The sequence below is a fragment of the Sorex fumeus genome, unplaced genomic scaffold (genome assembly GCF_029834395.1).
Source record: "Sorex fumeus unplaced genomic scaffold, SorFum_2.1 ptg000013l, whole genome shotgun sequence".
NCBI classification, from domain to species: domain Eukaryota; kingdom Metazoa; phylum Chordata; class Mammalia; order Eulipotyphla; family Soricidae; genus Sorex; species Sorex fumeus.
Genome location: NW_026606070.1, coordinates 2,312,255 through 2,326,491, shown reverse-complemented (window position 1 = coordinate 2,326,491; position 14,237 = coordinate 2,312,255). Strand labels below are relative to the sequence as shown.

General features: G+C 57.8%; 1 protein-coding gene across 3 annotated transcripts in view; it reads left to right on the top strand.

The window, feature by feature from the left end:
• AFF1 (ALF transcription elongation factor 1) overlaps positions 1-14,237 on the top strand; it is a 148,838-nt gene that overhangs the window by 102,214 nt on the left and 32,387 nt on the right. For 2 of the 3 annotated variants that reach the window (XM_056111519.1, XM_056111520.1), the window contains 2 exons: positions 8,170-8,214; positions 13,615-13,701. In XM_056111519.1, the coding sequence (XP_055967494.1) occupies positions 8,170-8,214; positions 13,615-13,701 (132 nt within the window). Of the gene's footprint in view, positions 1-8,169; positions 8,215-9,931; positions 10,328-13,614; positions 13,702-14,237 lie in introns of those variants that run through there. The other variant, XM_056111521.1, reaches the window with a different exon arrangement.

Here is a 14,237-nt window from a genome sequence, read left to right as displayed (position 1 = left end):
AACCCTCCAAGCCTCCTAGCTGCAGGGCCAGCCCCTCCCGCCTGTGCTGTCACTCCAGCCCGTAGCTATAATCTTCTGTCCTTAAGGTTGGCCTTTGTGTCCTGTTTTACATACTTGACATCGTTTCTTTGCAAAGTCTGAAGATCAGTTGCTTGCCCTGACTGCCGCCAAGTTGCAGTACTTGGGTGTGGAATTAACCCCGAGAGAAAGCTCCCAGCTAAGTGAGATGCAGTGACCCAGCTGCCACCCTGCTGGGGTCTGCAGGGGTCTCTGGTGGCCGAGTGGTGTGGCCCTGTGCCTCGAGTCAGTCTGCCCGCCGCCTTGAACCCCGCCTAGTTTTCTTCCTCCCTTCCGCCCCCTTAAAAGCCTTTGAAATGAGAATGAAAGGGGCTGGAGCGATAGCACAGGGGTAGGGCGTTTGCCTTGCACGTGGCTGACCCGGGTTCGATTCGCACCATTCCATATGGTCCCCTGAGTACCGCCAGGGGTAATTCCCGAGTGCAGAGCCAGGAGGAACCCCTGAGCATCGCCGGGTATGACCCAGAAAGAAAAAAACAAATGAAGTGAGAATGAAGCAGTGTTGGGGGTGTTGGGTGCCCCGAGGAGGGTCCCCAGGCGGGCAGTGAGTGCCTCCGCTTGGATCCCGGTGCTGGGCACAGCCAGATGTTGCCCGTCGGAGCCGAGCCGGGGAAGGCGGTGATTGCCTAGCAACGGCCGGCTGGGAGCCCAGGGAGCCCTTGCCGCTGCCCGGGGCCAGGCTCGAGAGAGATGGAGAGATGGAGAGGCCTGTGTGCCTGCAGCCCGTGAGGACGGGCAGCCTAGCCTCTCCGCCGTGTGTGCGGGAGGCAGTGAGACGCGCTCCCCGAGGTAAGTGTCGGGCACAGCCCCCGGGAAGCTGGGGGTCGCCCCAGGCTGGGGTGGGGAGGCTGGGGGCAGGGCACCCCCACAGCCCTCTCGGCCCCCTGCCCCGTCCTGCCCTCCTGTCTCCTGTCTGGCCCTCCCCTACCTGCCTGACAGGTGACAGACACAGGCAGGCAACTCTCTCCCGCGTCTCCCTTTGGGCCGCCCCTGGTGACAGAGTCTCTTGGGATCTGCAGAGTTGTTACTTTGGATGGTGGCTCTTCCCTGTGTCCTCTTGAACGCTGGGTCCCCAGGCGGGGACACGGGGATGGTGGCTCTTCCTCGGCCCTCTCTCGAACGCTGGGTCCCCGGGGCGGGACGTGGGGGCTGGTCCTCGCTCCGCTGTCCGTCCTCGGAAGGCGTTTCCAAGGTTGCTGTTCCGTGATTTGAGCGATTCCTGTCCTTGCTCTCTTTGGCCCCTAGGTTCTAGAGCACTTAGGGAGGGAGCAGGAAGCACAGTAAGGCAGGAGGGCCCCTGTGGTTGCGTTCCACAGCCTAGAAGCTCCCAGCAGTGGGTCTGTGTGTGGGTCGGCGCTCTGGGTAAAGTGCAGAGGACACCGGCCGCTTCACTGTGTGTGTCTGCGTGAAGGGAGAGTGAGTGTGTGTGTGTCCCGGCCGGTAGTCCAGTAAATCGGTTTCGAAGCAAGGTGTGTTTTGATGGAAGTTTGATGGAATCTGCCGCCGCTTCCAGGCCTGACTTGCAGACAAAGATAAAAGGCAGGACAAGGAGGAAAATCATCAGGACGTCACCCTGAGCAACCGCGAAACCGCTTTTTCTTAACAAAAGCATCGCTCTCTGCGCGTGTGTCGCGGGCCCGTAGAAACGCAGAGAAATTGCGGCCATAAATGTAATCCCAGCCCATGAGTGTACCTTCCTGGAATGACCCTTGGCCCTTCCCCCCCCCCCCCCCCCCCCCCCCCTCCGAGCCTGGCGGTGATGGGCTGTTGGTGACCGCGGAGTATTGTGGATTGGTCGAGGCCTTTTTCCACACACACACACACACACACACAGGCAGGCGGGCTGTGCTTCTCCAGGGGCCCGTGTTTGTTAGCGTCCTGGTAATCCCCAGGGCAGTTGGATGTCCTCGGAGTCTGCAGCCTACGCCTAGCTAATTTTCTCCCTGACCCCTCCTTCCTGTTTTTTTTTTTAATGCCAGGAGACTGACCCCCCCCCCCCCCCCCCAAGCACCTAGCCCAGAGGGGCCTGTTGAGGTTACCCCTGGAGTAAACCCACGATCAGATCTCGCCGTCTTTTCAGACAAAGTGTGGATTAAATGTCTTATTTTATTCACATGACTTCAGTCTCTTTTAACTTTATCCAGGAACTGCTTTAGAGGTGTTTTTTTTTTTCTTTTTCCTTTTTTTCTGGCGCCTCTGTAGTCTTAGTGTATTCCCAGCTCTGCAAAAAGAAAAGAAAGGGAAAAAAAAGTCCAGGCTGATAGACTTGAGTCTGACAGACACCTGCCTAGGCTCAGAGAGGGGCAAGTCCTGCAGCTGGACTTGGCCATGAATCCAGCCGGGCTGGCCTTGGCCTTGTCCGAGTTGTTTCAGCCCAAGGATCGTCAGTGGGAGAAGAGGGTGGCGGAGCCCTTGCCTGGGGCCTGTCTGCGCCCTCGCCACTTCGGGCTGCTCCTGCCCTACAGAGTCTCGGGTACCCAAAAATCAAATTGAATTGCTCCCCCGCAAGAGAAAATCTACAAGTTTTGCCAGGTAGAGTTGATGGTGAAGGGGAGCTAGACCACTGGGACTTGTGTGGGTATTGTGCTGGGAAGGTTCCTGCGTCTAGATCCGGCCGTTGGGTCCCCCTTCCCCTTTTAAGCAGCCTTTTTTCCAGACTCCCCGAACCGGGGTGGGCTCCTCAGCCCCTCGGGGGTGATGCAGGGCCTCACAGTCAGAGTGAGGGTGCTGGGGGGAGCACTGTCAGGTGAGCAGTGGCACTTCCTGGATGTTTGTTTGCATCCCAGTTTTATTTTATTTTTGCTTTTGGGGTCACACCCAGCGAGGCACAGGGTTTACTCCCGGATCTGCACTCAAATTACTCCCGGCGGTGCTCAGGGACCATTTGGGATGCCGGGAATCGAACCCGGGTCGGTTTGCATGCCAGGCAAACGCCCTCCCCTCTGTGCTATCGCTCCAGCCCCTGGGTCTTTGAGCCTTTTGGCGTGTTCTGGTTCTGCTTGTGATTCTCTTCAGGTAACCGCGTGGCTGTGGCCCTGCTAATTAGTACTCAGGGAGGAGCCAGTCTCGGCAGCTCCTCCCACCTGAGCTCCTGCCGAGACTCTGTTTCCCCCTGAACTTCCACACCCGGACACTAGGCCCCACGCGCGTGATTACCTCCAGACATGTCTGTGTGTCCGTGGAAGCGGCAGCAATAAGGAGTATTTTTTTGTCTGTGAAAAGCTGCTGTTTTTGTTTTGTTTTTACTTTTTGGGTCACACCCAGCGATGCTCGGGTTCCTCCTGGCTCTGCACTCAGGAATCACTCCTGGCGGTGCTTGGGGGACCCTATGGGATGCTGGGAATCGAACCCAGGTCAGCCGCGTGCAAGGCAAACACCCTCCCCGCTGTGCTATTGCTCCAACCCCAAAAAGCTGCTGTTTTTTGTTTTTAAAAAAGGACTGTAGAAATCTTGGAGGAGCATATCAGGAATTCAGGCCTTTATCTAATCTCAGGAAACACCGGAGTAACCGGGCAAAGGCACCAGGCGTTTTATGACACCCCCCCCCCCCCATATCTGCTGGGGTGTTTATAGCAGTTAAGTGCTTATAATTAATTATGTGGAGGACGGCTGCTCACACTTGGATTTCTGTTCATTTTAAAGGAGAGATTCGGAGCCAGAGTCTAGGTTCCTTCATTAAAAGGTGACTTCTTTTAATAAAATCAACAACCTTTTCAATGCTCTTATAAGGAGCATAGTTCGTGTATATTAGGAGCTCTAAATCATTTTATACTTAGGGGATTACTTTTGCGACACCAACTAGGAAATTGCTTCACGGGTTTGGTTATTCATATCGAGCTGCAAGTTACTGTTTCGCTCAAAAGACTTCTTCCTGTGAAGGTTCCTAAGTTTCGGTTCGGGGGAGGGTTTTGTCTTGTTTTCATCAAGTTGTGTTGTCGTTGTCGTTGGTTTGTTTTGACACCCCTAGACCCACTTTGGTTGGTGAAAGTCAAAAGAGACGTCAGTAATGTCATTTGCCTCTGGGAGAACATCTTACCTGCTGGTGACCCTTCACCTGCAGGTGGGAAGCTCTGGTCAGGTCAACTTCCCTCTGGTGAGGGGCCTGCAGGTGCCAAATAAACGAACGACTAGGAATTAAGGGATTAGGGCAATGGCAGAGCGGGTAGGGCACTTGCCTTGCACGTGACCAACTGGGGTTCGATCCCGGCACCCGGGACATCCCTGGAGTCGCACCAGGAGGGAAGCCCGGGCCCAGGGAAAGCCCCGAGCACCGCCGGGTGTGGCCTCAAAATAACAACTAGGAACTTGGCTTCCATGTGCCCCAGCAGTTCCACCGTCCGGCGTCTAGTCCAAGGGCCGAAAAACTGTTCCGAAAAGCTGCCTGTACTCCGGTGCCCACTGCAGGCAGACCGGACGGGCGCTCGCTCACCAGGCGCCAGGCAGACACGGGACAACCTCCCTCGCGTGGCATAGAGAGGAGTGGGCAGGGACCCCGTCTGGGAGAGCGTGGGGGGTGGTCTGCAGGCCGGAGGGAGGAGCCTGTGTTGCGGGGTGACTGCCCGTTTCTTCCCACACGCGCCCGGCCAGTGCTGTGGCCGGCTGTCCACATCAAAGCTGCCTTGGGCACTTGCGGCCAGTGACCTGGGGCTTCCTGGTGGCCGTGAATAAGCCTGTCCCTCTCCGTCTCTTTCCGGGCAGCAGCGTTTATTTGCGGAATGCAAGGAGACTCCTGCAGCTCGCCCCGGGCCCCAGATGCTAGCCTTCCCTTCTGCCGGCAGTCGGGGGTTGAGAACAGGCCTCAGTGGGCCGAGCCCGTGTGGCAGCCGTTTCACAATCTCTGGGAATCAGACGGCCGCGGTCTGCCGTCGCGGTATGAGTCAGTTATTGACGAGAACTCAAAGGGAAAGAAGCTGCCGGAGAATTTGTGTTCCTTTGCTGCACATGGAATCTTTTCACCTGCGGTTCTGTTTGGTTTGTTTTGGGGCCACACCCAGCGATGCTCAGGGCTTCCCCCTGGCTCTGTACTCAGGAATTTCTCCGGGTGGTGCTCAGGGAATGCCGGGCTCGAACCCAGGTCGGCCGCGAGCAAGGCGAAAGCACCTTACCCGCTGTGCTATTGCTCCGGCCCTTCCCCTTCACAAAGCTCCGAAAGCCTTAACTGAAGTCTTCACACTCACACTGGGGGCCCAGCCCCTAGCTGTGTGTCTGCACCACGCTGGGGTCCCAGCCCTTACTCTCTCCTGCCGGCTGTGCCTCTGGGGGCTGCTTTGGTGGGCACATTGCTCGCGGGGCTCCCCGTGGCACTGGGACTTGCGTATGTCCCTGGGGCTCGGAACCCTCCCGCCTACGAGGCAGGCACGTTTGCTGTTGTCGCAGTGGGGCCCGCGTGAGCCGTTTCGCTCTGACTGTGTCTGCAGAGAGCCTCGTGTCAGGGCACGTTTCCTGCCAGCCCCGCCCGGCCCCGCCCGCGGCATAGCTGCTGGTGAGGGGCAGCGGGGAGCCAGCAAGGACAGCTGAGTTGGCTCAGTGCCAGTGTGTGCGTGTGTGGGCGTGTGTGTGTGTCTGTGTGCATGTGTGCATGTGTGTAAGTGTGTGTATAGGCGAGTGTGTGTGAGTATATGTGTATATGTGCACATGTGTGCGAGTATGTGTGCAAGTGTGTGCAAGCGTGTGTGTGTGCATGCATGTGTGTGCATGTGTGTGAGTGTGTGCGTGTGGGTGTGCAAGAATGTGCATGTGTGGGTATATGTGTACATGTGCACATGTGTGTGAATGTGTGTGCATGTTTGCGAGTATACATGTGTGTGCGTGTGTGTGCCTGTGTATGCCCACGTGTGTGGTGTGTGTGTGTGTGTGTGTGTGTGTGTGTGTGTGTGTGTGTGTGTGTGCACGCACGCAGATGCAGGTGGGGGTGCTGCCGTTTTCCCTGGTGGCCGGAGTCGCCCTTCCTGCGGGCAGTGCAGCCCTGACAGTTGGTGGCGGGGAGCCAGGGCGTGCGAGGCCTCTCCTGGCGCGTGGCCCGGCCGTGCTCTGCCGTGGTTTGCCCGGGTCCCTGGCGGAAGTCCTGCCTGCCGCGGCCGTGCTGAGCAGGGCCCTGGGTGAGCGGCAGGAAGGGTGGGCGGGGGGGACAGGGTGGCGGGGGGGGACGGGGCGGGAGGCCTCCCACAGCGGCCTCTGGCCCTGCTGACTCGCTGCCGGCGGCAGTGTCCGGGGGACCGGCGTTTCTCTGTCAGTGGGATCTCTGCCTTGAGTCTGGGGCCCCCAGCATCTCCCACCGGGCCCTGGTGGCCTCCTTCTCCACGTGCCTCCTGGGTGGGGGTGCAGGCCCTGCCCCCTGGAGGTGCGACCATCCCACCCAGCTGCCGGGAAACCCCCAGCAAGTAGCCGGCCCGTGCTGGAGCCTTGGGCTCGTTCTGGGTGCCAGACTCTCAGTCTGTCTGGGACTCGTCCCAGAGTCGGTCCCGACTCCTCGCCGGCCCGAAGGAGATGGATTGGGTCAGTTCCGGGGATTCTCACCTCACGTGAGAACTAGAAACTTTGGGCTTTGGTGATGATCCGACATTGTGACTCGGCCTTGACCACTGACTCGTGAAAGCCAAGAAGCCTTTGGTTCCCCTGACGCCGTGGCGCTCTGGCCGGCTCTCCGGGAGACAGTGGACAGATGGCCTCTTCTGCTCACCCCAACCTGCTCCCGAGTCTCTGTGCTCGCTCGGTAGATTGATCAGATTCCTGGTCTCGTTCCAGCAGCGTCGCAGGAAGGGGAGTTTGAGCACAGTGAGTCTGATCCTGCGCTCTGTCCCGCGGGTTCAACCTTAACCTGCAGTTCTCTCGGATGGTGCATGGCAAGAGCAGGGCCGTGCAGAACGGGGTCTCACCCACAAGCAGACCAGAGCATTTGCTTCTCTCTGCCGTGGCTCTCCAGGGCTCGGTCCCGAAGGTTCGCTCTGGGTTTTCCCGGCTCTCCGTGTCGGTTCTGAGATGCCCGAGGGCGAGCGGGTAGATCCTGTTGCTCTCTGCGCAGGGCCTGCCGCTGCTCTGATCATGGACAAGCTTGGTGTTTGGGTTAAATGTACACTGACCGGACTCTTCTCCCAAAGTCACAGCCGTGAACTGTTTAGTGTCACACACGAGGAACATGATCCCGGGCCGGGGTGGGACTCAGGCGCTAGGGCACGTCCGGGGCATGTCGGAGGCCCTGGGCCGGGTCCCGCCTCCCTGCTCCCAATTCTCACCCCCCCCCCCACACACACACACCACCCTCCCTGCCCTACAGCCCGGCCCACCCCCAAAGCCTGAGTGTTGCCTTTGCCGAATCCTTTCAGTTCCACCCAGAGCACTATGTGTGTGTAAGTGTGTGTGTGTGAGTGTGTGTGTGTGTGTGTGTGTGGTGTGTAAGAGTGAGTGTGTGTATATGTGTATGCTTGTGTGAGTGTGTGTGAGTGTGTGAGAGACAGTTTGTATGAGTGTTTGTGTGTGTGTATGTGTGTGTGAGTGTGTGTTTGTGTGTGCGTGCGCGTGCGTTCAAAGGGTTGTCTCCTTTGAAAACCACTTTGTGGGCTGTGTTCCTTGTGTCCGGCGCAGGGAGAACGATCAGACGTACCATAGTAAGACTCAGAGGAGTCCCCGTGCAGTGAGACAGTCCGGCACATTCCTTAGGCCCTGTGGTCATGGAGGAACAGGGAGGAAGAGATAAGATGTGGCCGCCCCAAGCCCCTCGGGGAAGGTGTGGTGTGTGTGTCTGTGTGCGCGTCTGCTTGTGAGCACGTCTGCACGTGTCACACGCGGGAGGTTACGGGGGCAGAGCCGATAGGCCCAGAGATACGGGAGAACTTGCCTGCTTCCACTTCTGCGCTGTCTGCCCTTCCCTTCCACTCGCCGCTGTTCCGATTTTCCCGAACACAGTTGGGGTAGCTGGTTCGCCTTGGCTCCCGGCCGAACCTTGCACCCCCACAGTTCCGCCCGTGGGCTTGGCTTCGGTTCGATCTCGTCCAGCAGCAGGAAAGGTGGGCCCTGGGGGTGGTCCCGCCTCGGAGCGTGTTCCCGCGTGGTCTCTGCTGCCCCGTGAGCTAACCCTGCCTCTCTCCCTTGCAGCTGACCTACTCCAATGAAGCGCATTGCGTCGAAGAAATCCTGAAGGTAAGTTCCTTGGCACGGCCCCTCCCTGCTGAAGGCAGACCCGCTCTAAAGTGCTCTCGGCGCTCCCAGGGCCAAGTAAAGGACGATGCTCTCCAAGAGGGGGTCTGGGGAGGGTCGGTAGCGACAGAGGAGGGAGCCATCTCAGCTTCTCGGGTCAAGCCCCGCGCCGGGCCGGTCAGGCGGTGTGGAAACCCCTTAGTGTCCAGGCAGGGACACCCCATAGCGGCCTCGTCTTCAGAGATCAGGAGTCTCGGAAGGGGTCAGGAGCGGCGGTCCGTGTTGGCCCAGAAGGGTCGTCTGTGCCGCCCCGAGCAGCGTCCCCGGACCTGTCACCCACTTGTTGGGCTTTTCTTGCACAAGAATGGCCATTTTCTTCTCGAATTTCCTTTCTACGGGGAGCTGCTCTCAGGCATCATGAATCAGCAGGGCTTTGTTTGTTTGTTTTGGGGCCCTGCCCGGGGCTGAGTCCCGGCTCTGTGTTGGGGCGTCTCTTCTGTGTTGCCCAGGACCTGACGGCGGGGTGTAGGGGTCAGCAGGTTGGCAGGGCAAGCCCCCAGCCCCCTGCACTGTTCTTCCACCACCTGGAGCCTCCATTTTTCCATCAGAAGAATTTCATAAGCTGTTCTGTTCCCCCCTCCTTTTTTTTTTTCTTTTTTAATTTTCAAGCATTCTAGAACTAAATGTAAAGCTTCAGGTGGCTGGAGCGATAGCACAGCGGGTAGGGCGTTTGCCTTGCACGTGGCCGACCCGGGTTCGATTCCCGGCATCCCATAGGGTCCCCCGAGCGCCGCCAGGCAGGAGTGATTCCTGAGAGCATCTCCAAGTATTACCCCCCCCCAAATGTAAGGCTTCAGTACAGTCCTGTGATAACTGAGGGGTCTGCTTCTAACTCCTCTGCTATGGCTCTTCCTTTTCTCCTGTCACGTGGCCCAACACGCCCGGCCTCCACCCTGAGCTCCCGCCCTGTGGAAGCGGCTGTGACGTGTGTCACCGTAGGCCCGTCTGGCCGCTGCTCCTGCCCTTCCCCCGACCCTGAGTCCCCGCTGGAATATGTGGGTTTCCTTCTCCTTGATGAGGTTTTTGACAAAAGCTGTGTGTCGCCAGATTCTGGGAAGCAATTGAAGAAGTAACTAAGGGTAAAGCAAGTTCTCGGCGATCAGACTTTTGTCTCATCCTTTCCCCCTGCTATTTCTGAAAGAGTTTGGTAGGAAAAGTCATAAAAAAAAAAAAAACCAAAAGGTAGTTTTAAAGTACAGGCTTCGCATTTTCTCCTTCTGTCGATTGTTCTGTACTTTTTTTTTTCCCAAAGTGAATGGAAGCGTGGGTTTGTCGTCTTCTGCTTGCATCAAACGGTCCGCTAGGGTTTTGATGGGCGTTTAATGGATAACCCGTCAACCCCGGGATTGACGTAAGGAGGTCACGGCAGCAGACAGGCATGGGGGAAGGGTCGCGCCACCCCACTGGTGTCCACAGGCTGCTCCTGACGTGGTGCTCTGGGACGGAACAGGGATCAGCCGCCAGTGTCCTGCCCCCTCCCGACTCTCTCTCTTTCTCTCTCTCTCTCTCTCTCTCTCTCTCTCTCTCTCTCTCTCTCTCTCTCTCTCTCTCTCGCCCCAGACAAGCATTTTCACTTGGATAGATTCGCTCCTCACCCAGCCAGCTGCATTTTGATGCTTTGTTGCTCTCCTGGAAATGCTTGAAAGCAAATATTAATGCAACAAAGGGATGCTATTTTCTTTGGAAATCACAAATTGGGAAAGCAAATAGAGGATGTCCCGGGTAGGGACCAGCGCGTGAGGGCACGAGTCAGCCCCCGGCTCTCCGTCTGTGCCTCGGGGACGTGGGCGGTCCAGCTGCCCAGACGCTGAACAGAGGCCCTGGCACAGGCCGTTTTATCTAGCACTCTCTCTCTCCCTCCCTCCCTCTTTTTCTCCTTCCCTCCCTCCATCCCTCTCCCTCACTTCCTTCTTCCTCCCTCTTTTTCTCCTTCCTTCCCTTCCTTTCTCTCCTCCCCTCCCCTCCCTCCCTCCCCCACCTCCTCTCTCTCCCCCCTCCGGTCATTCCAGCAGAGAGAGTCGGTTCTAGTTCCTGTTCTTATCTGTACCAGCAATCTGTAAGTTTTACCCGGACTTCAGGCACGGCCCCGTGATGAGCAGTAGAGACAGGAGCCAGTTCTGTAGAGACGGGCTCCAGCAGAGACCACCCTGCCCCGTTCTCTGCAGCACCGCAGCTAAGGTGCCCGGGTTTCTGTTTGTTGTTTCTGGGCCACACCCCCCCGGCGGTGTGCAGGGCTGAACGCTCACTCAGCTCAGTGCTCGGGGGATTCCTAGCAGGTCGGCGTTCTTCCTGGCCGTGCTCTGTCCCGGCCCCTGGGGACAGTGTTTCCATGGACGGGACAGAAGGCTCGGCTGGGGATGGGCAAGCGCAGACCCTCGGCCGTGTCAGGTGGCCCCTGTGTGGGCGAGGCCACGCGTGGCTGTGATGTGGGCACTGGTCCAGGTCAGAGTGACACAGCAGGGGGCCTCAAAGGGGAGGCCAGAGGCAGAGGCAGAGACAGAGACAGACAGAGGCAGAGAGACAGAGACAGAGAGACAGAGAGAGTCAGAGGCAGAGACAGAGACAGACCAAGGCAGAGATAGAGACAGATCGAGGCATTCCAGCCTTTCCCCGCTGGGCACCGTCCGGCAGCTGCAGGTGGGCAGCCCGGCCGCCGCTTCTCTGTCTTTGCCCACACCGAGCCGGCAGCTGCAGGGCACTGTGACAGGTGAGCTGGATGGAGGGTCCGGCTCTTCCTCGCCCCGGCTGCCGAGGCCTTGAGTGTGTGTGACGTGTGGCGAGTGTCCGCCGGCCACTGAGGGCCATGGCAAGTGCGTGGATTCGCAGCTGGATGAGCCGCAGTCCTGAGGGGACCTGGGGTGTCGGAGCCCCTGGGAAGTGCGGGACAGCGATGCCCACCGCTCCATGTCCTCGCGGCACGTGCCTGGCCGTCTGCGCTGGCCCCAGATGCCCTGTTGCTTGGGCAGGCTGACCCCGCCCACACTGCACTGAGGGCACATCCGCCAGGCCATGGGTCCCCCGAGTGGCCTGTGGCCACCTCCCTATGTGCCACGGTCTGGCGCCTCGACCAGCGGTCTCTGTGCTGCGGTCATTGGGCGTGGGGCAGGCCCCGCTCTTGGCTCCCCGTGAGGGGACAGGGACCCAGCACAGCCGCTGGGCGGGATCCCACCCTGACGCGAAGGACAGGGAAAGCCTCAGTTTGCTTCCTCTGCTTCTCGTTGTGCTGGTGGTGCGTGTGTGTATGTGTGTGTTCGTGTGTGTGTTTGTGTGTGTCTATGTGTGGTTCCTTTGCTTCTCACTGTGCCAGTGGTTCGTGTGTGTGTGTGTGTGTGTGTGTGTATGGATGCGTGTGCATTTGTCTGGGGGTGTGTGTATGTGTCTGGTTCCTTTGCTTCTTGCTGTGCTTGTGTGTGTGTGTGTGTGTGTGTGTGTGTGTGTGGTTCCTTTCCTTCTCATTGTGCTGGTGGTGCGTGTGTGTATGTGTGTGTTCGTGTGTGTGTGTTTGTGTGTGTCTATGTGTGGTTCCTTTGCTTCTCACTGTGCCAGTGGTTCGTGTGTGTGTGTGTGTGTGTGTGTGTATGGATGTGTGTGCATTTGTCTGGGGGGTGTGTGTATGTCTGGTTCCTTTGCTTCTTGCTGTGCGTGTGTGTGTGTGTGTGTGTGTGGTTCCTTTCCTTCTCATTGTGCTGGTGGTTCGTGTGTATGGGTGCGTGTGCATGAACATGTGTGTGTGTGCATTTGTCTGGGGGTGTGGATGTGTCTGGTTCCTTTGCTTCTCACTGTGCTGGTGGTTCATGTGTGTGTGTGTGTGTGTGAGTGTGTGCGTGTGTGTGTCCGTCTGTGTGTGTGTTCGGGGGCTCTTGTGAGAAACACAAGGACAGGCTTTGCCGGGACCCCTCCGTGGGTGAAGGAGGGCGGGCGGCCCCAGCGGGGACTGCAGCCGCCCGGGGCATGGCCTGCTGCTGGTCCCCCTCGGGGTCTGTGGCCTGTTCTCTTTTGCACCTGGCAGTGCTGGGCTTGAGCCCAGGCTGGCCTCGCCCACGCCACGCTCTCTCCAGCCCTGTGAACTGTTTGCTCCCTGGATTCTCTGCTTCTGTTTTGGGGCCACCTCGTGGTGCCATGTTTGTGCTCGGGCGTTACTCCTTGTGGGGACTCGACCCTGGGGGATGTCTGGGTGGGCCGCAGCCAGGGCAGGTGCCTCCCACCTGGACCGTCTCCCCCGTCCACCTGCACGGATCGGGGAGGCCCAGCCTCTGCCTCGCAGCACTGGACTTTGGGCTTCTCATCTCCGGAACTCACGGAGGTGACAGTCTTCAGCTCTTCAGAACGGGGCGTGTGGGTAGGGAGAGCCCAGGGCTGGCACCAGCCCCCCCAAAACCGGCCGCTGACCCTGCTCGGGCCGTGGCCAGAGGCCTGTCGTGGACGTGCTGTTCTGTCAGTCTTTAGTCTGCCCCTTTTTAGGGAAAGCAGAATGCAGCTCGTGAATGGGGCTAGGTGAAAAATCAAAGTCGAGGTAAAAAGACTCATTTCTAGATTTCAGAAATCTTGCTTTCCGGAAGATCGAGGGGCTAGAGATTCCGTCTCATTTCACGGCGAGGCGAGGCGCTGTTGTTTCGAGGCCCGCTCCTCCACAATGGTTCTTCGGGCCTAATAATGTGGATCAGGGAAGGGTCAAGTCCATTAAGATTCTCCCAAGTGGAACAAGTGACCTGAATTACTTGTTTGCTTAAGTCAAACAGGAAGGCTGTTCTTCCTTTGAACTTAAATAATTCCAGGAAATGCAATAAAGAAGTTGAGCGAGAAAGAAAGCCCTGAGTGGAGGCTGGGTTTTCAGTTACAGAAGTTCTGGAAATGTTTCTCACAGCCTCCATCCGCTCCCGGGGTTCGGTTCAGAGGGTTGGAACTGCCCGTGCTTGCCTACCCTGCGCTTGTGCCCTGCGCCCACTGGTGTCTGTCTGTCAGGGGGAGATCTGGAGCCTTTCAACAGAGTACGTTAAAGTTGTTGACTTTTTAAAAAAATGCATTGCGTCTTTTTTTTTTTTTTTGGCTTTTTGGGTCACACCCAGTGATGCTCAAGGGTTCCTCCTGACTCTGCACTCAGGAATGACTCCTGGTGGTGCTCGGGGGGCCCTATGGGATGCTGGGAATCGAACCCCGGTCGACTGCGTGCAAGGCGAACGCCCTACCCGCTGTGCTATCGCTCCAGCCCCACGTTGCATCTTTTTTAAATAAATGAAGTTGCATGGTTTTACATTTTATTCACCAGTGGTTTTAAAAGTTAGGTCTTAATAAATGATAGACATAAAACTGACATTTTTCTTCTCTTTCCACGTCTCTTTCCAGGAAATGACCCACTCCTGGCCTCCCCCTCTGACAGCAATACACACGCCGAGTACGGCGGAGCCGTCCAAATTCCCTTTTCCCACGAAGGTAACTAACTGCACGGGGCGGCCACCCTGCGCCTTTGCCAGGCGGAAGTCAGAAGTTTTTGCTCCGAGTCCGATGACTCAACTAACGCTGGTCAAAATCTTTGGAGATTTAGGCTGAAGTTTTTGGGAATTTCGTCTCTGCAGGAATTCATGGTGTTTTCAAAAGCCTTGTCTTCCAGGTTGTGTCAGCAAGAATTTCTTTTTTGACGTCAAGACATTTTATGGAAAGGGAGGGGGCGGAGAGAGAAACCTAACCCATCGGAGAGCCGGGGCAGAGTTCCCCTGAGGAGAGCAAGAGAGAGCCCCGTGAAATAAAGGGAAAATCGGAATTAAGCTCCCGCGTGTGGGCGCATCTGCTCCCGATGCAGTGCAGGGCTAGTCAGTGCGGGCAGGCCGCTGTGATGCCGTGTCAGTTCTCATCTGCCCCAGAGAAGGGTCTCTGGTTGCCGAGTTTGGAGATCAGGCTGGAAAGAGGCAAGACGGTGGGCGGGGCCATGCCCAGACCCCACCCCAGTACTGGCTGAAGTTCCCCCCTTC